General features: G+C 41.5%; 1 protein-coding gene across 2 annotated transcripts in view; it reads left to right on the forward strand.

Moving 5' to 3' along the window:
* The window catches only part of rgp1 (GP1 homolog, RAB6A GEF complex partner 1), a 28,287-nt gene continuing 13,192 nt past the window's right edge, over positions 1–15,095 (forward strand). For both annotated transcript variants that reach the window (XM_043687137.1, XM_043687145.1), the window contains exons 1-3: positions 1–251; positions 9,050–9,186; positions 10,323–10,406. In XM_043687137.1, coding sequence (XP_043543072.1) covers positions 136–251; positions 9,050–9,186; positions 10,323–10,406 — 337 coding nt within the window. In that variant the 5' untranslated portion in view covers positions 1–135. The remainder of the gene's footprint in view (positions 252–9,049; positions 9,187–10,322; positions 10,407–15,095) is intronic.

Here is a 15,095-nt window from a genome sequence, read left to right on the forward strand (position 1 = left end):
CGCATGTGCAACGTCAATGACTTTACGTTGTCGCTTCTCCAGCGGATGTTTACAGAGTATGATTTATTTTAATGGAGGTTAAATGGATTGTGCTGCGGAAATTAATTTTAAAGAATTAATAGCGAAGATCTCAAGATGATTGAGGTGGTGGCAAAACTCCTGCGGGGCCCGGTGTTTCTGACCGGCGAAGTAATGGAGTGCGTTATAACTTTCATCAATCCCATCACCGCCCGCTCCACCTCTGCCAGCAGGTAAAGATCAGCGCGAGCGCCATTACCTCTGCCTGGCCGTCACCAGGCAACCAGCCCGTCACCCTGGTAACCAGGTGGCCCGGGCTGTTGGTCACCCGGGTCGCCAGGTAGTCCGGGCTGTTGGTCACCCTGGTAACCAGGTGGCCCGGGCTGTTGGTCACTCGGGTCGCCGGGTGGCCCGGGCTGTTGGCCATCCTGGTAACTAGATGTCCCCGGCTGCTGGTAACCAGGTGGCCCGGGCTGTTGGCCACCGTAGTACCAGTCGATAGTAATGCTGTAAGCATCACTAGAATTTCCTCCCTAAATGTTTCTGCCTCTCTATCTCCTTAAACACATACCTTGAAACCTTACTTTAAAGGAAAAATTCAGCATGTCTGGCAACTCATGCAGAGAGAGGTCACAGTTAACATTTTGTTCTGAAGAAGGGTCCTTGAACCCAAAACGTTAACTGATTTCTTCCCACAGACGTAGCAAGACTTGCTGAGTTTTTGTAGCAATTTCTGATTTTGTTTCTGATTTCGTTTGGTTCCCAACCCTTAAAATCTTTTCTTTTATCCAGGCATTTGCCTGATCACTTTGCATGGCTCAATTTCAAACCTTGCTCCATATTCCTTGAAATGCCTTGACAAGTTTTAACGTGTTCATGTCTCCTGAGGTTCCCGTCTCCCCAAAGGCCAGTTTTCAGCCAATTTCCTTCGCTCTTCAAAATATTGAGAAATAGCTGAAGTCTATGGACCGTATCACCATTTTGTCAATACTGCTGAAGGCATGTCTTCCAGAACTAGATGTATCCCAAGCCAAACTGTTCCAGTACAGCTACAATGCTGCCATCTATCCTACATGTGGAAAAAATGATTAGTTAGCCACAAAAAGGTAAAGTAAATCAAACCTAGCTAATTGCTGCCTCATTAACCTCCTCTCAATCATCAAAGTAATGGAAAGAGTCCACACTGATGTCAAGTGGCACTTGAACAACAATAACTGACACGGTTTGTGTTTCTCCAGGGCCACTTGGCTCCTGACTTTATTACAGTCTTGGTTCTAATATGGTCAAAAGAGCTGAACATGAGGGAGCGGGGAGTCACTGCTATTTACGTAAATACATTATTTGATTGAATGTGATACAAGCAGCCCCTAGCAAAATTTCCTGGCAAATAATCATTTCAGGAGAAAGCAGCCACTTTACTGGCACCCATCCACCAGCTTAAGCATTCATTTCCTCAATCCCCAGTGCTTTCTGGTAGCTGTATATATGATAGACACCATGCACTGCATGATCTCATAAGGCTCAATAGTGTTTTCCAAACCTATAACCTGTGCTACTTGGAAGGAGAAGGGCTGCAAATGCATGGTAGCATCATCACCTGCAAGTTCCCCTGCAAACCACATACCATTCTGGCTTGAGAACTATATTGACATTCCCATATGAGATGGAATGCATCCTTCAAAAAGGCAGGTTCTCGAGGATCAGTTAGGGATGAGTAACAAATGTCCATTGTCCTATGAAATAATTTTGAAAAAAAGTTTAAGGACAAGTTTGTCATGTTTTCTTGTCAGCTGGTGAAGCCTCTGGTCAAGGTTACTGATTTGTATGTGGTGCCAGATTAATCTGTAAAGTATATATGTGTAAGACATAACTAGAGAGAAAAAAAACAGACCAATGTTTTATGAAGATAAACTGAATTGTGAAACACCATGCATGCAGAAAATAATCTTTTATTTGGGTTTGGTAAGCTCAGTTGTCTGATGGCTGGTTTGTGATGCAGAGTGATGTCAACAGCATAGGTTCGGTTCTACACGGTGTGATTAGCTTGAACAATCTCCTTCTCAACTTTTCCCCTTGCTGGAGGTGACCCAAAAATTATGCCAACACTAAGTTGTGTCTGTCTTCTCTCACCAATCTCCATCTACTATTACTAAGCCAATTTAGGATCAATTATTCCATGTTACCCTGGATACCACGTGCTTTGTCTGTCTTTTATGTGGGACATTGAGAGGTTTTGCTGAAATTTACATAAGCTACACTACTCTTTTCTACACCCTTGGTCACATCTTCTGAAAAATTCAATCAACTTTGTTAGGCATTATCTCTGATTGTCACTGGTTATCCCTGATCAAGTTAAGATTAATTCTCACCTTCAGAATTTTCTCCAATAGTTCCCCTACCACTGTTATGAGATTCACTGGTCTGTAATTCCCTGTTTTATCCCTATTGCCTTCTTGAAAAGTGGAACCATATTAGCTCTCCTCTAGTGCTCTGGCACCTCCCCTGTGGCCAGTGAGGGATTAAAAGTTTGGGTCAGAACCTCCTAGTTTCCTCCTTCATTTCCCACAACATCCAGATCCAGGGATTTGACCACTTTTTAAAACACTCCAATACCTCTTCAATTCTTATGTAAATCTGCTCAAGAACCTGACGGTTCCTGCTCCAGAATTCTGTATCTATATTTGTCTCCTCTAAAATGTGTCTGCATTTTAAATTATATCTGCCTTATGCCTGTCCATGTTGCCCATCATTCTATGTTCATCTGGTGCCTGCTATTACTCTCCTCACTGTTTATCACCTTCCTATTCATATACCCATCCAGATGCCTTTTAAATGTTGTAATTATACCAGCTTCCACCACTTCCTCTGGCAGCTCATTCCATACATGCACCACCCTCGGCATGAAAATGTTGTCTCATAAGTCCCTTTTAATTTTTCCCCTAACCCTAAAACTATGCCCTCTAGTTCTGGACACCCCCCAGCCCAGGGCAAAAAACCTTGTCTATTTACCCTATCCATTCCCGTCATGATTTTATAAACCTCTATAAGGTCACCCCTCAGCCTCCAACTCTCCAGGGAAAACAGCCCCAATCTATTCAGCCTCTTCCTGCAGCTAAAATCCTCCAACCCTGGTAACATCCTTGTAAATCTTTTATGATCCCTTTCAAGTTTCATAACATCCTTCCGATAGGAGGGAGACCACACAATATTCCAAAAGAGACCTAACCAATGTTCTGTACAGCAGCAACATGACCTCACAACTTCTATACTCAATGCTCTGTCTGTTAAAGGAAAGCATACCAAACTCTTCCTTCACTATCCTATATATCTGTAACTTCATTTTCAAGAAGCTATGAACATGCACTCCAACATCTCTTTGTTCTGCAACACTCCCCAGGACCTTACCATTAAGTGTATGAGTCCTGCTGTAATTTGCCTTTCCAAAATGCAGCACTCACATTTATCTAAATTAAATGCCATCTGTCACTCCTCAGCCCATTGGCCCATCTGGTCAAGATCTGTTGTAGTCTGAGATAACCTTCTTTGCTGTCCAGTATACCTCCAATTTTGGTGTCATTTGCAAACTTACTAATTATAGCTCCTGTATTCACATCAAAATCATTTATATAAATGAAAAAAAACAATGGACCCAGCATTGATCCTTGTGGCACACCACTGGTCACAGGCCTCCAGTCTGAAAAGAAACCCTACACCACCATCCTTTGTCTTCTACCTTCAGGCGAGTTCTGTTTCCAAATGGCTAATTCTCCCTGTATTCCATGAGATCTAACCTTGCTAACCGGTCACCCATTCGGAACCTTGTCGAACGCCTTACTGAAGTCCATATAGATCACATCCACTGCTCTGCCCTCATCAATCTTCTTTGTTACTTCTTCAGAAAAACTTTATCAAGTTTGTGAGACTTGATTTCCCATGCACAAAGCCATGTTGACTATCCCTAATCAGTCCTGTCTTTCCAAATGCATGTAAATCCTACCTCAGGATTCCCCCCAACAACTTGCCCACCACTGATGTCAGGCTCACTGGTCTATAATTCCATGGCTTTTCCTTACCTCCTTTCTTAAATAGTGGCACAACATTAGCCAACCTCCAGTCTTCTAGCACCTCACCTGTGACTATCGATGATACAAATATTTCAGCAAGGGGCCCAGCAATCATTTCCCTAGCTTCCCACAGAGTTCTATGGTACACCGGAACAGGTCCTGGGGATTTTTATGCATTTTAAGACAACCAGCACCACCTCCTCTGTAATATGGACATTTTTCAAGATGTCACCATCTATATCTTCCATGTCCTTCTGCACAGTAAACACTAATGCAAAATACTCGTTTAGTATCTCCCCTATCTCTTGTGGTTCCACACATAAGCTGTCTTGCTGATCTTTGAGGGGCCCTATTCTCTCCCTAGTTACCCTTTTGTCCTTAATGTCTTTGTAAAAATCCTTTGGATTCTCCTTAACCCTATTTACCAAAGCTATTTCATGGCCCCGTTTTGCCCTCCTGATTTCCCTCATACTCCTTTATGCTTTTCTAAGGATTGACTCAATTTCTGCTGTCTATACCTGACATATGCTTACTGCTACTTCTTAAGCATAACCTCAATTTCTCGAGTCATCCAGCATTCCCTCTGCCTACCAGCCTTGCCTTTCACCCTAACAGGAAGATACTATCTCTGGACTCTCATTATCTCATTTTTGAAGGCTCCCCATTTTCCAGCCGTCCCGTTACCTGTGTTACGAAGTTATAGGTGTGTACTGTACCTTTAAGAGAGACTGGCAGCTGGCACGGCCTTAAAGAGGCACAGAGTGTGCTGCAAGGATTTAAAATGTAACATTTGACTGTGAAACCAATAGTGCAACTGAGTTGCCATGGTACACAACAAATTGGAATTTGGCCAATCAGTTTAAATTATGCCATAAGATACCAAAATCCAATTGAATTTGAATTTACTGTTTTGATGACATCAAACCAATGAAATGATCTGATGTTTTTGGGTATAAAACCTGATATTTTGAACAGTTAGAAGGAGAACTGCCAAGGCACCAACAAACAGACTGCTACCAGAACAGTTCTCTGAAAGATAGCTGTCTACAAGAAATTTGTGCAGCAGGACACCAACGTCGATCTAGGGGAAATCTACAGAGAAAGTTCAACATCCGAAGATTATACCTGGGTTTGAAATCGATTTTTGCTGTAAATTTGAGGGAATTTATCAAACCAGTATTGTAGAGTGGGAAGTAAAAGATAGGTTTCAGAGAAAGGAGTTGTAAATAGTTGTTTAATGTTCTCTTTTGGACTTAACGAATAAAATTGTTAATTTTTACTTTAAATAGTAACCTCTGGCGATAGTCCTTTGCCTGTCAAAATTTAACAGATTATGGCGCGAGGTGAGCTTCTGTGTCGGGTTTAAAAATTAGCAGAGGGTCTTACCCCGTGTTCTAACACCTGTGAAAATCTGACCCCAATACAATCCCAATAAGGTGATCATCCCTTTTCTATTTCTCAATTCCACCCAAGTAATTTCCCTGGATGTATTCCCAGGAATATCCTCCCTAAGTACAGCCTTATCAGAGACACTACTCACCCTCCTCTCTCGCCCCTCTTTCTATCCTTCCTGTAGCATATGTATATTCTGGAACATTAAGCTGGCAGTCCTGTCCATTCCTGAGCCACATTTCTGTAATTGCAAAGATATTCCAATCCCATGTTCCTAACCATGCCCTGAGTTCCTCTGCCTTCCCTGTTAGGCCTCTTGCATTGAAATAAATGTGGTTTAATCTATCAGTCCTACCTTGTTCTGCTTTGTTCCTGCCTGTCCTGACTGTTTGACTCACTCCTTTTCCCAACTGTACCAGTCTCAGGTTGATCTCTTTCCTCACTATTTCCGTAGGTCTTACTCTCCCACCTTACTAGTTTAAAGTCTCCCTACCAGTATACTAGTCCCCTTCCAATTCAGGTGCAATCCATCCTCTTTGTAGAATAGAGTAGCTTTTATTTGTCATTTCTACCATATGCAACTGATATAGTTTTTACGAGACAGCGTTCCTGCAGTACCGAGGGTGCTATGTGACAGCACAAACTACACAATCGTATACAGCACAAACTACGCAATCGTATCGTGCAGAAGAAGTGCAAAATGCTTAAGTTACAGTTTAACAGAAGATTGATGAATAATAGACATTTTTCTAGCAGCAATACAAAAAAAAATTCAGAAGGGAAAGAGTCCAATTATACTGTGTTAAGGAGCCTGATGGCTTGGAGAAGAAAATGTTGCACAGTCTAGCCGTGAGAGACCAAATGCTCCTGTATCCTCTGCCAAATGGCAGGAAGGAGAAGAGTTTGAGTGAGGGGTATGGAGGGAAGAGAGACCCCGATGATCTCCACTGTCCTCAGTATCCATTGTAAGGTCTTGTGATCCGAGATGGTAAAATTCCTGAACCAGGCAGTGATGCAGCAACTCAGTGTACTCTCAGTGAGCTCTCTGTAGAATGTGGTGAGGATGGGGGCATGGGAGGTGGGCTTTCCTTAGCCTGAGCAGAAAGTAGAGAAACTGCTGGGCTTTTTGGCTATGGAGTTAGTGTTGAGGGTCCAGGTGATATTCTCTGCCAGGTGTATGCCAAGAAATTTGGTGCTCTTCATTATCTCCACGGGGGAGCCATCTATGTCTAGTGGAGAGTATTCGCTCCGTGCTATCCTAAAGTCAACAACCATCTCTTTTGTCTTGTCCATGTTCAGAGACAAGTTGTTGGCTCTGTACCAGTCCGTTAGTCGCTGCACCTCCTCTGTATGCTGACTAGTCATTCCTGCCGATGAGACCCACTACAGTCGTATCATCAGCAAACTTGATGATGTGATTCAGCCCACGCATGGCTGCACAGTTTTGTGTCAGCAGGATGAACAGAGTGGACTGAGCACACAGCGCTGGGGAACCCCTGTGCTCAGCGTGATGGTGTTGGAGATGTTGTTCCAAATTAGGACTGACTGAGGTCTCTCAGTCTGAAAGTCCCAGATCCAGTTACATAGGCATTTAAGCCCAGCAGATTTAACTTTCCAATCAAGTCACTTCTACCCCAGAAGAGATCTCCAAAAATGTGAACCCTCCTCCCCCTGCATTAGCTCCTCAACCATGCATTATCTTGCTCTATCCTCTTATCTGCATTATCTGCTCTACCCTCACTAGCTCATAGCACCGGGAGTAATTCAGGTATTACTACCCTTGAGCACCTCCTTTTTAAATTCCTGCCTAACTTTCTATATTCTACCCAAAGAATCCTATCCTTTTCCCTTCCTGTATCGTGAGTTCCAATGTTTACAACGAACATTTGCAGTTCCCCTCCCTTTTGAGAGCATTCTGCTCCCACTCCAAGATATCCTTGATCCTGGCATCAGGGAGGCAACACATCAATCTGATTTTTTGCTGCCGGCCACTGAAACGTCTGTCTGTGTCTCTGACTAGACAGTCCCCTAGCATAATTGATTGTTTGGAAGCCAATGTACCCTTCATTACATTAGAGCCATTCTCGGTGCTAGAAACTGTTTGTGCTACATTCCCCTGAGAGTCCATCGCACTCTACATTTTCCAAAACAGCATACTTGCTTGAGATGTGGATAGCTACAGGAGACTCCGGCACTATCGGCTTACCTCTCCTACCTTTCCTGGAGTTAATCCAGCTACATGACCGTATCTGTGGCTTTTCTCCCTTCCTATAACTGCCATCCATCACACCCCTTGCTCCTGTAAATTCCTTATTGTCTCTAATACCGCTCCACCTGATCCATGCGATATGATAGGATTCGCAACCAAAGACACTTCCTGCAGACATAATCATCAGTAACATGGAAACTCTCCCTAAACTCCCACATCTGACAGGAAGAGCACATCACTCTACTAAAGGCCAGCTTCGCTCGTTCACAATCTACAGACCCAGAAAATAGCAAAGTCTTGTTGCTCTAAAAGGACACTGCTCCAGGCTAACTTAATACTTATGATTTTATATTTTTAAAATTTAATCAAAGAGGGCCGAAGGGTCTGTAATGCGCTGTAATGATCTATGCTCTATGCTTTAAAAGACCGATCTCGCTCTACCATATACCTTCTGAAAATGTAGAGAAGTTGGTGGGGATCATTTGAGTTTATAATTTTTGTCAACATAATTTCCATTGGGCATGAACCTGTGTTACCTAACTACCCATTATTGGAACTAGTTGAACATGTAACTTTCTTTTGGTTAGCCTGTAATTGTGAAGTTGCTGTGATACATTCTTATCATTATTGTTTCAAAGATGCAGCTTGGAATACCTGCTGCTGTTATATTTTTAAAATTTAATCAAAGAGGGCCGAAGGGTCTGTAATGCGCTGTAATTGTGAAGTTGCTGTGATACATTCTTATCATTATTGTTTCAAAGATGCAGCTTGGAATACCTGCTGCTGTTTGTAACATAAAGCAGAAATCACACAGCATTTCTTAGATAGATTTCGTCTCATCAGTTGAGTGTATTTATTGGCTATTACAGTATCACTTCGAAATCATGTTATACTTAAACACAGGAGTACCTAATACTAATTGTGAAATCTGTATAAGATCTATATATACTCAGCCTAGACAAAGGAAAGTCTGATTTATACTGGGATTGAATCATGTACAAAGTTCAGTGATTCTTGCTCGTGATTCATGTCTTTTTTTTCATGGTTTCAGGAATGGTATGACCTTGATCCCTAGGTTATGGAATGTAATATTAGCTGTCTTTATTCTTCAAACTCCGAAGTATTAGAGCTAATTTTGGAAACTTATAACTATTTGCCTGCTGAACTAATATTAAACTGACCAGGATTTGGAAAGCAGTTTGTAAAATATACCAAAGTAGTGCTAAAGCATTATTTTCTAAGCAGTGAGTGCATTTTGATTCTTCTGATTATCCTTAAAGTTTAATTGAACTTTACAACTTGTTAACTAGACTCCCTAAAGTATTTTACAACTTGAGCCTCAGGTTTTTTTTCTTTTCTTTATCAGTGAGATGTTGGCATGGGCAAGTGCTCAGATACATTGCCAGTTTCATACCAGTGAAAGTCGTGTTGCATTGCCTCCCTCTGAAGATACAAAGCATGATGTGCAGGCAGAGAATGAAACAGTGTTTGTTCCAAACAGAGGTAGGATTATTTTTGAGCTTCCTTATGTTCTTGATACAAGAAGATCTGAGTTTTTTTTCTGTTTTTCAGATTTCAAATATTTTAAAATGTGGCAATGTATTATGACATGTTTACCATCTTGCAATTTTCCATATTTGAAAGTTTATGTTGAAGAGCTCACCATTAGAGTCATGGCGTCATACAACATGGAAATAGACCCTTCGATCCAAATAGCCCATGCTGACCAAATTCCTCAAACTAAGATTGAGCTGCTTTTGTCATATCAATCCCTTTTCCCCATGCAAAGCTATTTCTAAGATTCTGATTGAGGACGTGGCTGAAGAGCTTCAGCGCAGAGGAGATGGCCTGAGGGGTGCAGTGAGAGAGGGACTCACTGAGATCCTTGTAGAGTGAGGAAGAGAGCTTCTTCAAGGAAGGCATCCTTGCAAGAGGATTCGCAGTAGGTTAAAATCAACTAGGAGAAAGTGAGGACTGCAGATGCTGGAGATCAGAGCTGATTTGGCTGTGGTAGCGAGTCTGTTTGAGGACGTGGCTGAAAAACCGACTCACTACCGCAGCCAAATCAGCTTTGATCTCCAGCATCTGCAGTCCTCACTTTCTCCTATTTCTAAGATTCTCCCTACTATGAACTTTACTGTATCTACTGGTAGTTTCTAGCCTATTCTCTCCTTAAAAGTTATTCCTTTCTGAGCTCCTGTTATCTATGATTTCTTCCCCAGCCTCCAACACTGGAGGAAGAACACCTCATCTTCCGTCTTAGGACTCTCCAGCCACATGGAATCAATGTTGATTTCTCCAGTTTCCTCATTCACCCCCCCCACCCCACCCCGTTTCCTCATTCACCCCCCCCCCGCCCCCCTTCATCGACCTATTGCATTCCGAGCTACCTTCCCTCACATGCCCCTCCCCCTCCCATTTATCTCTCAGACTCCTTGGGGCCCGCCCACATCCCTGATGAAGAGCTTATGCACAAAATGTCGACTCTGCTGCTCCCCGGAAGCTGTCTGATCAGCTGTGCTTTTTCAGTGCCACATTTTAAAGAATTGTAGTCTCGTCAGCAAAGAATTTGCTTTCTTCCGTTTTAGTAATCAATTAAATATTTAGCACAATTATTCCAACTATTCATTTGTTTTCAGGTGAGCGAGGGAAATGTATTCTAGCTACTCCACCCAAGATACTCTTCTGTGACTTGCAACTTGATCCTGGTGAATCAAAGTCCTGTAAGTGCTTGTATATTGGTAATATGATCTAGATAAACTCTTAAATAAATAATTAACATTTCAGAAAAATATCCAATCCTTTGAACAGTTTGTTTGCATACTGTTAACTAGTTGACAAAATTTCAATGTATTGCATCATTTTATATCAAAGAGAATGTGTTCCTTTTCAGCGGAGTTGTGATCATTAGACAGATAACTTTATTTTCTGCCAGCATACCTCCTGGGATGTACTTGTGGTAAATACTGAATGAGTATGGAGAAGCCAAAGAGTGAGGAATCGGGAAGATGTATTGGTACTGAGTTTACTTTACCTGGAAGACATGGAAACAAAGCTGAGTTCAGGATTGTATTGGGTTAAAAGGCCTATAAAATTGTCAGAAATAGCAGTAATTCTGAGGATTGGGAACTTTATAGAATACAACAAAGGAGGCTAAGAAACTGGTAAGGAGACAATATAATATGAATATATTCTAGTAAAAAACATAAAAATGGACTGCAAATACTGTTTTTACCGTATGTAAAAAAAAACTTTTGGTTAAAACAAATGAGTCCACTACAGGTAGAGTCAGGAGAATTTATGATGGGAAATAGAGGAATGGCAGAGAAGCTAAATAATTACTTTGTGTCTGTTTTTGCTGCGAAAGATACCAAAAATCTCCCAAAACTAGCGAGCCAAATGGCTAAGAAGAGTGAGGAGTTGCAGGAAATTAACGTCAGTAAGAAGACTATACTGGAAATATTAATAGGGCTGAAAGTTGATAAATGCCTAGAATCAGATGGTTTGAGAGTATTGAAGGTGGTAGATATCAATACAGTCGACTCATTGGTGATTTTATTCCAAAATTCTACAGTTCTGGAATTGTTCCTGCAGATTGAAACATATAGATGTCATTCCACTATTTAAGAAGGGAGTGAGAGAGAAAATAGGGAACTACAGACCTTTTAGCCTTATATTGGTAATAGGAAAAATGTTGGAATCTGTTATAAAGAAGGGGTAAATAGGTCGATAATGATTTTTCTGCTGTATCTAGTCAGCATGGACTTGCAAATGGGAAATCCTCTGACAAGCTTGAGAGGTTTTTGAAAGTGATACTAACAATTCAAAAAGGAGTGCAGATGGACATAATTTTCTTGGAATTTGAGAATGTCTTCAAATTGTGCCCCACAGGAGGCTGGTGAGGAAAAAAACAATAAATGCATGGTGTCACAATGCAGGTTCTGTTAAAAAAAAATTTACTCTGCCCTTGTTATTTACCCCTAAACATAAGAACTCGGAGCAGGAGTAGGCCAACCGGCCCTTTGAACCTGCTCTGCCAGTCAGTAAGATCATGACTAGTCTTTACACTGGACTCAGCTCCACTTATCCTTTTTCACCATATCCCTTAATTCCTTTATTTTTCAAAAAAGGTATCTACCTTAGCTTTAAAAGTGATTACTGAAGTAGCGTCAATTACTTCCCTGGGCAAGGAATTCCATAGATTAACAACCCTCTGGGTAAAAAAGTTCCTGCTTAGTTCAGTTCTAAACCAGATTCCTCTAATCTTGAGGTCATGCCCTCTTGACCTAGTTTCACCTACTAGTGGAAACATCATATCTACTTCTATTGTATTGATTCCCTTCATAACTTTGTTTCTATAACCTCCCCCTCATTCTTCTGAAGTTCAAACTGATGACACCTCAGACCAAAGGCTTTCGTGTTTTCGAAATAGCTTGTATACTGAAAGGGGAGTGGCCAGTCCTGGCAGCTGAGGCTTTTGGGGCAGCTTAGCAGTTGTGTGTGTGTGTGAAGAAAGGCTGCTGGAATCAGTCACAGTTGAGACTGCAACTTCTCTCTTTCCTTCGGCCCTTCTAACTTTGACCTGTAAGCCTCTGTTTCACTTTTACTGTTTTTAAGGGTTTTGTTTATTGGGACTGTTGCATGTATTTTACGGAACAGTATAATTAAGCCGGGTTTGGGTAGGATAAGTTAGGCGGTATTCTGTTTTCAGTTCTTTGTTTACTTACAGTGTGGAAACAGGCCCTTCGGCCCAACAAGTCCACACCGACCTTTGGACTGTGGGAGGAAACCGGAGCACCCGGAGGAAACCCACGCAGACACGGGGAGAACGTGCAAACTCCACACAGTCAGTCGCCTGAGGCGGGAATTGAACCCGGGTCTCAGGCGCTGAGAGGCAGCAGTGCTAACCACTGTGCCACCGTGCCGCCCACTGTGTTTCATTTAACAATTTTGTAAATTAATCTTGTTTGATTAAAACCTGGCAGATGACCCAACTAATTTACACCGGGAATATCTACTATACACCTAGCTAAAGAAACAGCAAAGTTACGGTCTGGGCTACCTGCTTAAAAAAATGTTTTGAGGGGTCTGGCCTAGTCCATATCATATTGGAGGCTCTTTGTGGAATTTAATCAGCAAGTGGTGGGTGTTAGTGTCTTTTATTTCGGGTGTTGATCTGGTTGGTTTAAACAATAGCTCAAATAGCAATGGCTGTTTCGGTCATCAGGGAGTTTCTGGAGATGGAATTTGTGACTTTGAGGGTTTTACAAAAAGTGAATAAGACCAAGCTATGGGAATTAATAGACAAGTTGAGGTTGATTTTACCTCCTAATGTGAGAAAAAATGTGATGATTTCAGCAGTGGCTCAGCATTTAAATTTGCTGGAAACACCATCGGGATCTGTAGAGATGGCAAGAATTCATTTGCAAATGAAGCAGCTTAAGTTAGAGGTGAGAGAGAAGGAAAGGGCGGCAGAAATGAAACCATTTGAGTTACAATTAAAAGCAGAAGAGAAAGAAAAATAGAGACAGTTTGAACTTCAGACATGGACACTTAAAAATGGAAGTCAGCATAAAATGTTGGAGATGCAGGCTGAAGGCAAGTTTAGTATGGAAAAACAGAGAATTAAAATGGCATGGTTAGCAGCTGAAGTGGATGATAATTATGAGTTGGTCCATAAACCACGGTTTGACCTCCAGAATCAATTTCAATCCATGAGGGATAGAAGTTGGGGAAAAGAAATCCTCACATAGAAAGGGTGTGGTAGATCTCAGTGAAGATCATAAGGAGAACTTACCACAGGGTAAAAAGGAAATCTTTGAGGGGGACAAAGAAGTTAAAAAGCTCTGATGTTTTCATTGCAATAAAGTAGTCCCCATGAAATCAGTGTTGTTGGGCTAGAAAAAGCACAGGAAAGCCAGACATGGGAAAGCAGGATCACCTTGGAAATTTTGTTAGCATGGTAACAGAGTGTACAAGCTGATCAGAGGTTGATTAAGGAGGAAGTGCCAGATCTGCTTAAATGTACCTGCAAAGGTAAACTTTATTCACGTAGGCCAGGAGTAGCAAGTGAAGTGGTTACAATATTAAGGGACACAGGGTCCTCTCAATCTGTGATGCTGAAGGATGAGGAGCTATGTACTCCTGAAGGACTATTGCCAGAAAAGGTATTGGTAGCAGGAATGCATGGTGACACAAAAAGTGCTCAATTATGTAAAGTGAGACTAAAGTATCCAGAAAAGAGTGGAGAATTTGTGATAGGAGTACTGGACAAATCTCAGCTCCAAGAATATAATTGTCCATGCGGATGATATAGCTGATTAACCAGTAGGCACGCTGCCTACTCCAGTTGAATAGTCATTGGAGAAGCAGGCAACTGAAGCAATGCAGGATGTTATTCCGGGAATCTTCCCTGATTGTGTATTAGGAGGTCACAGAGTCACAAGCTGAAGCAGGAGAGATCAAAGGGCACAGATAAGGAAGCTGAAGTATCATCCAGAATTGCAGGGAGTGCTGGAAACATGGCATCAAACACTAACGACCATGTTGAGGGCTTATAGTCAGGATTATCCAGATGATTGGGATAAGGGAGTTCTGTTTGTGCTTTTGCGATCAGAGACACCAAATTCAGTCCATTTGAATTAGTTTTTGGGCATGAAGTAAGAGGACCATTAAAATTGATTAAGGAGAAATGAGTAAGTCAGAATTCAGAGACCAAACATTTGAACTATGTGTCAAATTTGAGAGAACTATTAAATAGAGCTGAGGAATTGGTTGGCTCGACAGCATTTAAAAGTATCGCAGCATGTAATGAAATAGGAAGTGGATAAGAAATCAAAAGTTCGCAATTTTGCTATTGGGGGTAAGGGATTAGTGATACTTCCAGTAATAGGTGAACCTTCAAAAGCAAGGTTTAGTGGACCTTATTAAATCAAAAGGAAATTGAATGAGGTGAACTACTTGATAAGGACTCTAGATAGGAAGAAATCTCAAGTGTATCCTGTGAATATGCTCAAAAGATATTTTGACAGGGAAGGAAAGCAAGAAGAGATGATGTTAATGATTACAGCACAGAAGGAAGAACCAAATTCAGAGGATTCTGAATTGGACATTCCTCAAATTAAATTGTCAAAAATTGGGATAGATTATTGGGTTGCCTTTCTGAGAAAAATCAAAATGATCTGAAAGTTATTACTATCACATGGGGAGATATGCAGAAATAAACCAGGAAGTACTAACTGAATTGTGCATGGTATAGATATAGGAGATGCTGTTCTGATTAAGCGACATTCTTGTAGGCATAACCCTCTAAAATTGACACAGGTTCAGCAGGAGATAGATTGCATGCTCCAAGATGGTATCGTCAAAGTGAGTTACCGTGACTGGAGTTCATCCATAGTCATGGTGCCAAA

Source organism: Chiloscyllium plagiosum, chromosome 1 (genome assembly GCF_004010195.1).
Source record: "Chiloscyllium plagiosum isolate BGI_BamShark_2017 chromosome 1, ASM401019v2, whole genome shotgun sequence".
Lineage (NCBI taxonomy): Eukaryota > Metazoa > Chordata > Chondrichthyes > Orectolobiformes > Hemiscylliidae > Chiloscyllium > Chiloscyllium plagiosum.